We start from the raw sequence: 13,601 nt of genomic DNA, 5'->3' as shown, positions 1-13,601 counted from the left end.
TCGTCCAAATGTTCTGCCATCATTGGCCGTTCACTATTACATAAAACACACAATGGCGAATGAGCTAGTCCAATGCGAAATAAATGATTCTGTAGACAGTCATGTCCCGTCAATAGTCTAAAAGATGCAAGCTTAATAGAATGGAGGCTTGCACTCGTTTTTGGCTTTTGGAGAACCGTAGCCCCCTTTTTCGCAAGCATATCGGCCATCTCATTCCCTTAAATATCATCTTCCGGTCTTTTAAACAGCAACTTCTAGTTCATGGCATAGAACAAAAACAGCCATAACTCTACTTCTAATCACCGGAAAGACAAAACAAAAGTACGTTTTGGAAGCTAAAAATATAAGCCTTAAATTAAAGTAATAAAAATTGTAAACAAAATTTCTTCAATATTGACGATCAGAATGTAGTCGGAGCGTAGTAATAATTAACCTTTTAATAATAAACGTGATTGTTCAAGATGATAATGCTTCAGTGCAATAATAATATATATGAACAGATTGCTATAAATCAAAACTGAACTGTGATGTCTTTTCATGCCACTTGCAACCACAAACTTAAATATGCATGAATAATCCAACCAGAAGGTTGGTAAATTGTGTATGCCTTTTTGTATTTATGGTAATGATTTTCATACTGATACAAATTGACCAAATAGGGTAGGTAAATATGATTTTTTCATCAGTGTCTTTTTATGTTTTTTATTTCTTTATTTTACATACTTTGCAAGAAATAGAGAATTTAAGAATAGACAGGCTAGATAAAAAGAGAAGTAAGAACTTTGAAATCTTTCTAAATCAATTAGTAAGAACATATTCCCCTCTCTGGCACACCATGCAACTGGGAAAATATAAATGCTTTTCATTGAATGCTGGTTGCATTTCTTATGACCATACTATGAAGGCTTATTATTAAATGATTATTTCATTAATTAACTAATGACTTACTAAATCAATGATTAAATCATCAATTATGAAGGCTCATAATCAGGCTCTGTTTTTATGATTCATAGCTTTTCTTCACTGAGTCTACTAATGTCTTAAAACTGCTGATTCAACTCACATTCAGATCCTACGAAATGGGTAGCCTGCATGAGAATTTTAGTGATTTACAAAATGTGTAATATAAATGTGAATCAATTTTCCTTAAAAAGTCCTCCACAAAGACTCTCTTATGCAGATAGCCTTTGTATGTTTTGCAGTAATCTGGTCCAGTCAGGCTGTTGTTAACTGTACTGCTAAATAGTATATTATGTAATAAATAACTTTTTTAATTTCTGAAGTATGTAAGTTTTTTAATACCTCATTATTAAAGAAATAACTTTTCATGTGATGTTTGAATTGGAACAGGTGAGAAATAATTTGATTAGTTCTAAAGTATCTTCAAATTAGTTGAAATTATGACTGTTTTTAAATCTGACTAATTATGACAACATATGCCACCTGATTTATTTCTCTGGTATTTTGCTTTTCTTTATTTTGCCTAATGATCTTTTGTAATTATATTTCTCAGAAACCACATTTAAACAGTTTATTATTATGTATTATTTTTTAAGGGTGGCATTTAGTCGTAAATAATTGTGCCTTGAGTCCTATGTTAAAAATAAGCTTCTCATACCTTTCTTTCAAATGTAATTTAAGCTGCTATATATTGCATATGAATTTATTTAAGGATTTTAAACTTTTTAACCTGAATATTCGTATTTTTTATTTCATTTATATTATTAATTTTATTATTTATTTATTTTGTTTATTATTTCAAATTTTAAAATAAGCATAAGTCCTTTAAAACTGAATGTTTATATTTTCAGATTTTTATAAGTATGCAAATTTTATCGATTTCTTTTTGTATATAGATTTCATGAAGAGGAGAAGAATTTACCTGATTTGTTTATGAAGAAGGTCCTTTTGTGTTATAAAGTATGTAAAATTTGCATTTATATGAATTTTTTAAAAGAACCTATTACAGTAAAAGTTCTCAGAAATTTTTTTATTCTAATTTCTATTTTTAAAAATTTATATTCATCTATTTTCTATAATGGGATATATGCATGTATACATGCATCTGCTTTTTTCGCATTTAAGTACTGTATTAGTATATCTGAATTGGAAGAGCTTCATACCTTTTCTGTAATTATGGACAATTTTTCAGTTGTCACATATTCAAAGAGTCACATAGTCATTAGTATGTATATTTTAAAAGCAAATGAAGCCCTTGCTTTAATTACTGCTATTGTTCATTTCATATATGTAAAAATATGATTTTTTTAATCTTTCTTTTATTGTTTTTTTCCTTAGTTAAAAAAAATTATTATTCATTCATTTATTAACTCATGCTTTAAATTTTTTGCTTTTATAATTAGTATATATTAACTAAAAATTATTTTCCATCAATGCTTCGTACATTTTCAATTATATACAATATATTAATGTATTCTTTTAACAATCTAGTACTTTTATTATTAGAAATTTCTATAAGTAAGTGAGGTGCACCATTGTTGCTTGATGTAGGTAGTGAGTAATTAAGTAGGGCAATGATCTCAAACTCAGATTACATGCAGGGCAAATACATGATCTGAAAACAATAGATGTACCAGATTATCTTTTTAGAAAAGTGAAAATATTTTATTAATGAAATAAAAAGTATATTAATTAAATTTTAAATTTCACTTACTAAATGTTTATCAAAGCATACATAAACCATAATAATAACAGTGGAAAGGAAAAAATTCATTTTATTTGGGCAAACTTTTGATTTCAGATAGAAAAAAAATCTATTTTCTATCTGAAATAAAAAATTTGGTAACTACGAGACATTTCGTTAGTAACATTTTATAATTCAAATATATCGGTAGCTAAATAGTAATGCTTCAGACTGATATTTGTTTCAAGTAGTTCTAGTATGTTTCATTAAATAACTTTAATTAAAACTAAATTATGAAAACTTTCTAAAATTTTAGAGTAAACCTTCCAAGTGGGAGAAAACTTGAGAATAAATAATGACAACCTAGTGTTTTTCTCTTATTCATTAAATTCTTCATTGAAGCATAAATTAAAATTTGCATGTTTATATCTAAATAATTTTAAACATCTTTACTTCTTACTACAACTTAACACTTGATGATGTTTCATTCTCATAAAGTTTGTAGCCTTGGTGAGAAATTGCTAGAATTATCTTCATTGGGGATTGTAGATGCTTGTGGAATCAGCGGCTGGTTAAAATTCCACATATTTTAATATTTAGATGGGTTACGTGAAGTTCTTGTTTTGAGAAGAAAAGATGCTAACGTCATAAAAAAACAAATCACCAACAACTACATAATTTTTTACTAATTGTTATTCTTGCTGCTATTATAGTAACTGGATTACATGCTGGTCTGTGTAGCATTGTCAGAGTGTTCTCTAATCCCAAAATACACATTTGGGATTTCAAATCAAATCAAGTCTTAGGCAACTGCTACTACTATCAACGTGCTCATCAGTTAGTCGGTTTCTATTCTTATTAATTTTCAGCTTTGAAAAAAAAAAGCTGTTCATATATAAATGTACTTCCAAGCAAAGCAATTATTATTAATGTAAAAATTCATAATTGGGCATACTTAATTTTCAACAAACCACATTTCTTGGTCCATGAGATGTACTTGTTTTTACTCCAGAATATGCCTTAAAATCAACCTGCATCATATGGGCTTAGAGTATCCTCTAAGATGCAAGTTGATTTGCTGGGAAAAATACTTTTAAATACTTTTTCTCCAGACATAGAAAATGGTTGCATTTGTTCAAAATGTCGATAATAACACTGTTTGGAGCCAGTAGAAAGCAACAGAATTTTAATATTTCCTTTACATTATTCCTTAAAAAAATTCTTAAATAAATTATTTATGTATATACAATGTAGCATATATGTAAATTTTTTAGAGTGTATATGCCTAAATATATCTAATTTTTTTCAGACATTATGTTCTTTATATAAGTGTCACATGTTATTGCTCCCTGTTGTTTCTTGTGAGCGATCTGTTCTTGCTTCCTGTTGTTTTTTATGAGTGATCTGTTCTTGCTTACCCTTATTTCTTGTGGGTGATCTATATAGTGTAACATTTTTTAGACTGGTGTATTCCTATACACTAGCATTTGTTAGTTTTTCTTGAACTATGTCACCTCTAAATAGTCCTCACTATCATAAGTTTGTTCAAGTTGTCCATCAAGATAGGAATTTTTAAGTTCATATGGGTAACTAAATTTAATAGTGACATAAAATCAGATTTTATACTCTTAATCACTTGCTTTGGTATCACTTCCTCATAGGTCAGTAGGTCGCCCAAGTCTATTAAATACTCATGTGCTTCCTGCACACAACTATTATCCATTGCTGAGACATGATTCTTTAATGTCATACTTTCTGTATTGTACTTGACTGTTGATGGAGCTGATGATTCATGTTCATTGGGACCTAATGGTTTCTTTCGCTTTGTGCCTTACATCTTTGTTACTGCACTTTGTACTTGTACTGTGTGCAATGTGTAAGAAGTGTTTCTATCACTAGGAGACCACCACAGGATTCGTTATGGAAGCAACAATTACTTTTTGTAGAGCTTGGCTATAAGTCTAATTATTTATTGAAAGAGTATTAACATAATATCATTAATTTTCCTATTTTGATTATTGCACTTGCTATCTTTAATTTTGATGTTAGTAAATTGATGTAGTTTAATATTACTATTTTTGTAACTGGTGTCTGTATAAAAACATTAGAAAGATCAACAACAGGAATTAATTACTTTAATAAGTTGAATAGTATAAGAGCTACTTATAAGTTAAGTTATTTTTTTATCAATTATATAATTTTAAAATAATAGTTTTCAATGAACTGTTGTTGGTACAAACTTGCTTTGTGTGCATGAATGTGCTATTTAAAACAAGTCTATTTTTTAGTAATGAAGAATGGCTGATTAAATAAACTACTAGATAAATTTTAAAAAAATTCTGTTCTGAAGATTTTATAAAAGACTATGATACCATAGGATTAGCAATTTCTGTATGAAAATGGAGATAAAAACTTATACTATCAAGTCATTACATAGCCTTGCAGCAATAATCAGCTATTTTCAAATTTAAATCTGTTGAAAGCTTTTACCGTACCTATTCCTTATTACTTCATTGTTGAATGTTGTTGTAAATCAAATTTTCAAACTTCATAAAATTAATTTCTCTTTCTTCTATAAACACTGGCTATCAAATTTCAAGTTTTGCATCAAAATCTTCTTCTCAGTGAGCTCTTTCCAAAGATATAAAACATGTAATAGTTATTCCCTTTTTCCATGCATTTAACAAGTATTCTAATAGAAGCTTAAAACATTTTACACTCATTGACAAGATGATCTATGCAATTTTAGATCGTCTTTTCATTAGTGCCAAAGGTTTTAAGATCCAATTTTGTTAGATAGGGTTTAATCTTAATGATTTACATTCTGCTTTAAAGTCTAATCTTTTAAACCTCCATGTTTAAAATAATAAAATAAAAATTGAACTTGTTTTTATAAAATTTTTAATAGCTTTATTTGCTTCAAAATTATTACTATTGTTAATCTTTTATAATCTGATTTAGATTAGTCCAAAAACATTTTATTGATATATATGGTAATTTACAAAAGTGTCATCAGTTTCATAAGAATTATTTGTGAGTATTTTATTAGCTGTGTGAGTTGTAATTTTCTGCTATCATTTGAAATACTGTACTTATTTGCATATTCTCCCCCTGCATGAACTTTTCCCTAGCTTTTTCAGCGTATGATTTAGACATGTGTTTTATGATAACAATATAAAATGTGTACACGAATGCGAAAGTATATTATTGAAATTGATTAGTTCTTTGAAATACATAATATTATATGCCTTTAAGTGCACTTTTCATGTGCTATGTTATAGGTTATCGATGTAATATATGTATAATAATCACTATGTAATATAATTTCTTTTTAGGACAGAATAAACAATTTGTTTGATTTGTTGATACCTGATATGGAATATCTGTGGACAACACCAAATCATACTGAAGTGATAGACAAGATCATGCTTCTTAACATACCAGATTCTTTTATTTTGGGTAATTGATACTTATATAAACACACTCAATAACTTAAACAAACTTACGTTTATTGCTACCATATATTTTACAGTTCAAAAATTTTCTTTATTCTTTAATCTTATGGAAAAAACAATATAAATATTTTATTTTTTAAATTTAAAAAGTAAAAATTTAGAAAATTTCAAAAGAGAAACTCTTAATTTGTGTCAGTTGTGTATCAGTCTTTGATATATATTTTTGTAATTATATATTCACATTTTAATTTTGTAATAAGCATTATGTATTTTCTTTTGGATATAGGCTTCAAACAACTTCTTGTTATTTTATCATCCTTATCTGACTCTGATATGACTCAAGAAAATTTAGGTTTAAAATTAAGGAAATTATGTGACGACATGAAGCTTCCCTATGCACAATTTATGAGATCTTTACGTGTTTTACTTACTGGTCAAAAGGTAATTTTTTTCAAGCTTTGAGAAATATTAATTCTAGTAATTATTTCTTCAATAACTACTAGAATAAATATAATGAACTATTATTAAATATACTGTTTCATAGTAACTACATACTGTGCATAGCCAGCCACCTCTGAAATGATCAATATTTTTTAGAGTATAAATTTTAATCAGTAATGGTAGTCATAATATTATTCTGTAATAGTGTAAGGCACTATTGCATTCTTACCATATTTATTTTTGTTGTATAAATCATTAGTACATCTGGCTAACAACAGGAAAACCCATAGTTGAAATCCTGGCAAGGGTATGGTTAGTTTTCTCTCATTTCCTTGTTTAAAAAAATACTTAATGGTCTCTATATAGAGGCTGTTCACACATTTTTAGACGATTTTGCTTTGCTGAAAGAAAAAAAAAAACTTCTGCTTGGAATTCTTCTTTTTAATTACAACTATATTTTTGAAAGTATAAATTGTCATCTGCTACCTGACAGTTTTATTTTCATGCAAAATGTGGGTGGGAGGTTATGTTGCATTTCTTTCCAATGAAAATTGTTTGTATCTGGTCATTAAAAAACATTGTGAAAGCCGTATTAACGTAGCTTTAAATATAAAAAGCTTTGATATATATGAAGCTATGTTAGGTAGCTTAAAGTGGAAAAATTTTTCCAAACATGTATCCAAGGAAAAAGTGGTATACTTCAAATGCTGCAAAAGTAAGATCTTTAATGTTAAAAGAAAATCTGCTAAGTCGAAGGACAGTTGCAGAATCATTAAAATGCTCAGTGTCGACTGTAAACAAAGTGATTAAGGCTGATTTGAATCTTAAAAAGGCGAAAAAGCATACTGTGCATCGATTTTCTCCAGGACATATTGCCGAATGCAGAACGCACTATAGAATTCTTTATGAGAAACATTTATTCTGACAAAAATGAAAAAATGTTGTCACAATAGACGAATCTTGGGTGTACTTAAATGACTGCAATAAAAAGAGATCCATTTATTATTATCAAAGAGGAGAAAAAAATCTTAAAACAGGGTTCAAAGAATCTAAAGAAAGTTTTTCCAAGGGATTTATAATTGTCGATGGTTTTCATATAACGACAAATTAAAAATAAAGAGAGTGGTGAAAAATGTTGAGATTAACTCCACATATTATCAAAAACATATTTTACACCCGATTTTTAAATGTGAAATATCTTCTCTTTGCACACAATGTGATCAATCAGTAGAACCACATCAAGACGAAGCAAGCAGCAACATGTCAAAATCTACTGTAAATTTCCTGGAAAAAATGGAACAAGAAACGGATATCAAGGCCATACCCTTAACTCATATCTCTACTAAATCTCCTCATCTATCAACAATGTATTTTTGTGCTTTTAAGCTTTTAAAAAGCAGGTTGTCGAAACGTTGACTTACAATCTCCTTAGACTTTGGAAATCTCTTCAAGAGCAATGGGATAAGATACCTCTTCCAATACTACAAAAGGCTTTATTATCATGGAAATTAGGGTATTTAAAGATAGTGAAGAATAAGGATTATCAAACAGAACATTTAAAACCTAAAAATTTTAAGTAATATATTTCTGTAATTACAATGAAAATCGTCTAAAAAATGTGCTCTGTAGTAGTATCCAAACTGAAAATGTGATGGATGATAACTTGTGATTAGTGGATTTGGATGACTGGGTCTGCTGCCCCTCACCAATTGTGCTTACAACCTTGTGTTTTTCTAACCACCTACAGCCCCAATTCTTGTGTTGCTCTTGCTTACAATTGAAGCTTTTGTGCTGTGTTAACCATTTACAACACAAAAGCATGCATGGGGTGTAAAGGGTTAGAACAGCGGTCTCAAAATGAATGCGGGCCAAAAGGCACAATCTGCAAATAACTGATGGGCCTTTTTTTAATTTACAATATAAAAATATTTTCAGTAAATTGTTAATTTTGTGTTTTAAATATTTATCAAAATATACATAAACAATAAAAATAGTAATATCATAAAGGAAAATAATTCAAATTTATATTTTCTATTTGAAATCTATAGTTCCTTCAAGACATTTTTGTTTGTTAGAATTTGTTATTTAAATATATTAATAGCTAAATATTAAATTTGTTGACTGACATTTATTTAAAATAGTTTTAGTGTGTTTAATTAATACTTAAGTAATTAAGGCTTTGTTCAGATGACTATTTTGTTATCATAAAGTTTTGTGGTTTAAGACTTAAAAGTCTAATTAAGTCCATTCACACTTATTTAACATGATCAATCAATTGAGGGTAAGTTGTGCATGGGTAAGTGTGTAGCTGACTTGGCAAAATAATTGACAGATGTTTGCTTTGCTGTGATTGGTCAGCTTTTATACCTGAAAAGTTAAAACTTTTAGGCAAAATTTTTTTTAGGCAAGGTCTAGTTGCATAGCAACAAAGCTCAGTTTAGATTTCTTATGATTTTAAAACAATCATGTGAGTGAAGCTTTACTTTTCTTTAAACAAAAACTAAGCATATTAGGAAAACTTTTGAAATTTTCAGAGAAAATTTTCCCAGACGGCACTAAGTTGAAGAATAAATGATGACAACTTGGCCACTTTTTCTTATTATTAAATTTTCTTTGATGCATAAATAAATATGCCTATGTTTGGATGTTAGTAATTCTAAAGTATTATTTCTTACTTCAGCTGGACACTTAATGGTGTCTTGGTTCTGATACAGTTTGTAGCTCTGGAGAGAAATTATCTTCACACTTTATAGATACTTATCTGTCAATTGGGTACTTATTAATTTTCAACTGTGAAAAAAGTTGTTCATATATACAAAAGTATTCCCAAACAAAAGAGTTATTTTTAGTGCAAAAATTTGTAATTTTACTTATTTTTTGAAGAGTATGAATAAAAGCTAATAAAATCTGTTTCTTCAGATTTTTCAATACAATTTATATGACATTGTAAATTACCGTATTTGACGGCATATAAGATGCACCCTTATTTAGACGGCCACACACAAGGAAAAAAAGTTTTAATAGCATGGTTTCTTTTAGTTCTCACGTTTCGTAAAAGCCAAATAAACAATTATTGAATGCAATTACCTTCACGTATAAGACGCAGGTAACTTTTTTGAGACCAAATTTAGGAAAAAAAGTGCGTCTTATATGCCGTCAAATACGGTAATTAATTCTAGCTATAGATTTTTTGTTGTATTATTCATTTTTAATGGTTGTGAAATTAATGTAGACTCAAACTTCAAATTACAAAATCTTTGCAACACCATATTTGCAACAAATACATAATTGAAAATGAATTGCAGGTCATATAAAATTATTTTAGAGGCTGCCAGTTTGAAACCACTGGGTTAGCATATTAGCTAGCATGTGAAAGATCCATGTTTCAGATCTTGGGGAGGGCACATCTGGTTTTCTCAAGTTTCTCTGTTTTGAAAAATTTAATGATCTCTTAAAAAGAAAAAAAAAAAAAAAAAAAAAAAAAACTACTCAGCCTGACCAAGAGCATGAAATATGTATTAAGGAGACAATCAAAATATCTAATTTCTCTGTCATATTTTACATATTAATCATATGAAGCAGACTGCCCCGCCTCCATTAGCTAAGTTTTAAAGTTGCTGTATGCTGATAGTTTTCAAATCTCAGCGAATGGGCTGGCTGTATGAGTGTTTTTGTGGTTTTTCCCATGTGTGTGTATACGAGCCAATGTCTCTTAGAAACTCCACCATGAAGACATCTCTTTAGGCAGATAGCTGTGGAATGCATTGCCATAATCAAGTAAACCAAACAAACCATATTAAGGAGATATATCTCAAAATTTCTCTATAATAGGAAACTACTTTTATGGAAAATGGTACTTAATATTTTTTCCTGAATCATTTGTTTTATCTTTACTTATAAGTAGTTACTTCTACATTTGTGTAGTTTATATGTTCCATTTAGTGTTATGATACAACCAGCATGAAAGAATATACATTCCTTTTTTCATTTATGGCTCTCAAGTATCATAAAACAGTGTTTTTTTGGGGGGGCAGCAAAGATATTTCTTTTTTATTTTTTATGTTATTGAAATCAATTATGTTTATTTCTAAGCTGATACTTGTAATGTGTGTATTCATATTTTGCTATTTTAAAATACTTCCCTTCTAAGAAAAGAATTCTGCAGAAAGGTAATGAAGCATCTGTTATTTCCTTAGCTAAAACTTTGAATTCTATAAATAAGCAGTAGCAATTAAATTACAATCTAGCAGAATTTATTCATTTTTAAGTTCGAAGAGGTTCAAATTGTTTAAGAAAGAGGAACGATAAGCAAAAAATTAGGAGAGTTGATTTTTTCAATGAATATTTTAACAAGTAAAAAGTTTTTTTGAAGAAAATTTTTTTTATAGTATACTATATAAGGCTTTGTTCCATGTATTCACTTACAGTGTTTACAAAAATAGCTATTAGATTATTTCCCCCCCCCCCCGCCCCAATTTTTTTTTACATAGCTGTTTGAAGTTACTAGACAGAATTTACATTTTTTTTTAAGTGTTTTATCCTTAGATATTATGCCAGGTTTTTAATTACTGTGCACTTAAGTGTTTACAAAAATTGACTTATGAAATAAATGTCAAAGTTTCACTGCTTTATCTTTCAGTTTGTTCATAATTTTAATAATAAAAATCATGCACTCAACTTTTACCCTGAAAGCCAAAATTGTTTGGAATTCTATGTGATCATCTTAAAAGGGTTCACTATATTTATTTAATGTAGAATGATTTGCACTTTAAAATTCTCTGTATAATATTATAGGTGATCATCTTAAAGGGTTCATTATATTTATTTAATGTAGAATGAATTGAACTTTAGATTTCTCTGTGAAATTTTCATACATCAGCAGTTTGCAGTATATTTGGTTTGATTTTCATAGATTTAGTTTACCTATTATGCAAGTTTTTAAATATTTTCCAGTTTAGTTTTCAACAAAATTTTCTTTGTTTTTGGACATGTGGTCTATTAGTTCTAAGTTTGATAGCAAATTGTAAATGAACATAAATTTTTTTCTTATTACTATTTTTTTTTTTTTTTTTTTTTTTTTTTTTTTAAGATATTACAATCTCAAAATAGGGTAAACAATTTCAACATTTTCTAAAGGAGTTCTACAAGTATAGAATATAAATTTCTATATTGTCTTAATAGAGCAAAATTCCAATTATAATTGAATCTCACTCTGAGAAAATTCAAGGCCAGTTGACATCTGTTGCTTATAAAATAATAATAATGTTCTTTCTTATTATACATTTATTTAAAGTTGTGGGAAGCAATAGTGGGATCTAGTCTGTTTTCTGCCATAATCTAATGCCAGAAAAATTAATGTTATGGGAATCACTTTCCTGAATTGTTGTTCTGTTGTTGCTTCACATACACTGTCAATATCAGAACTGTTGCTTTCTGAACCACTGAATTCTATATCAAACTCTTCATCACTTTCCATAAAGGGAAAAAACAAAAAAGACAGAGTATGATATAGCACAATATGAGCACATAGCTGTTAGAACTATTAATCTTGACTTCTTTAGAACAATTCATGCAGCAGTAAAACCAATCAAAAAAGACTTTTGTCATGTTGTGGCCACATTTGTAACTATTTCAATGCAACAACTTTATTTGGGGTTTATATTTACAAACAGGTTATTGTCAAGACATGTGAATATTCTCAAGCTCTAAATTTTATGTCAAAATTGAAATCCTGAGTATTCTTGGGCTTTCAAGTTAGGAGTTAATATATTACATTTAGAAAGTTTCCAACTTTTATATTCAAAATTTGTGCAAAAATATGTAATTCATATTTTCTAGATGCAATCTGCATATTAATTTAGGCATATTTCTTATCTGTTATGAAACTGTCAGTTGCCAAAACAAGCAAATCTGGTTCTATAGCTGTTCCATAAATTTGGTTGAAAATACTGAGTTTTACTCAGTAGTAATCATTGACAACAGATATGATTCGAAAATTCTTTCTCAACTATGTATCGAAATGAGCATGTGAAAACACCTTTTGGGAGAAAAGACAGATCACAAATACAATTTAGAACTCTTGTTGTGATGGGTAGATTATAATGTGACATACATTAGTATAATATATCAGTAATCATTGAACTATTTAATAATAGGAGTCAAAATAGTAAAAATAAATAAAAAATAAAGTACCATCCCTTCCCTTATAATCAACATGTAAGAGTTTTCATTCTTGTGTGTTATTTATGCATTAGAAGTTAAATATGCAATTTGTAACTATACATGCTTGATCAAAATTTATTAATTACCTGCCAAACAGAAGATCAGAGAATCATTACTTTATAATAAACTGGTTGGATTTATTTTGAATTCATTACTTATATTATAGACCTTATTTAAACTTTAGTATATCAATCTTTGGATTCTTTCATCCAAGCAATGCAAAATGATCACAATGTTTTTCTTTTGCTATCATATATGGAAAAGACAGGAAAGTATTATTATTGTTTATGCACTCTAAATTTTTAATTGGTTTGCTTGAAGATTTTTCAGCATATCAATTTGTAAAATTTTAAAAATATTTTTTAGGATGGACCTGGAATTACTGAAATATTAATCATGCTGGAAAAGAAGAGAAGCATTGAAAGGATATCTGCAGTTGTTGAAAATATTGATAAAGTAATATCAGCTGAAAAGAGTAGTTCATAAATTTTTGTAAATAAATTTTATTTTAATAATTTTTTATATTAACGTAGTACATAAATTTTTGTATCCTTTGCACTTCAGTTGTTTTATATATAGAAAAATAGTTAAAATTCCATATGTGGAACATTAAAGGGCATGCATATTTTCACAATGCATGTTTTTGTCATTTATTACATTTTTACAAATCTATTGGAATGGAAATCATTACTTAATTTAAGTTCAGTGGATGGAGGGTCTCATTAAAATATGTAATCTTGAGCAGGGAGCTCATGTTTAAATTCTTGTAAAAGCTAGCCTTAAAAAGTGCATTTCTGAATTAAAAAACACAGGGTGTTTCATAGATCATGGGACAAACT

The 13,601-nt window shown here is 28.3% G+C and overlaps 1 protein-coding gene across 1 annotated transcript in view; it reads left to right on the top strand.

The window, feature by feature from the left end:
* GluRS-m (putative glutamate--tRNA ligase, mitochondrial) overlaps nt 1–13,396 on the top strand; it is a 76,805-nt gene extending 63,409 nt beyond the window's left edge. Inside the window, exons 10-13 of the mRNA XM_035369840.2 lie at nt 1,857–1,920; nt 5,980–6,103; nt 6,386–6,540; nt 13,129–13,396. Coding sequence (XP_035225731.2) covers nt 1,857–1,920; nt 5,980–6,103; nt 6,386–6,540; nt 13,129–13,248 — 463 coding nt within the window. The 3' untranslated portion in view covers nt 13,249–13,396. The remainder of the gene's footprint in view (nt 1–1,856; nt 1,921–5,979; nt 6,104–6,385; nt 6,541–13,128) is intronic.
* The last annotated feature ends 205 nt before the right edge of the window (nt 13,397–13,601 follow it).

The sequence above is a fragment of the Stegodyphus dumicola genome, chromosome 9 (genome assembly GCF_044657685.1).
Source record: "Stegodyphus dumicola isolate Sdum_Otavi_A_Nest chromosome 9, ASM4465768v1".
Lineage (NCBI taxonomy): Eukaryota > Metazoa > Arthropoda > Arachnida > Araneae > Eresidae > Stegodyphus > Stegodyphus dumicola.
Note: the sequence above shows the minus strand (reverse complement) of the source record. Positions and strands in the feature narration are given on the sequence as shown.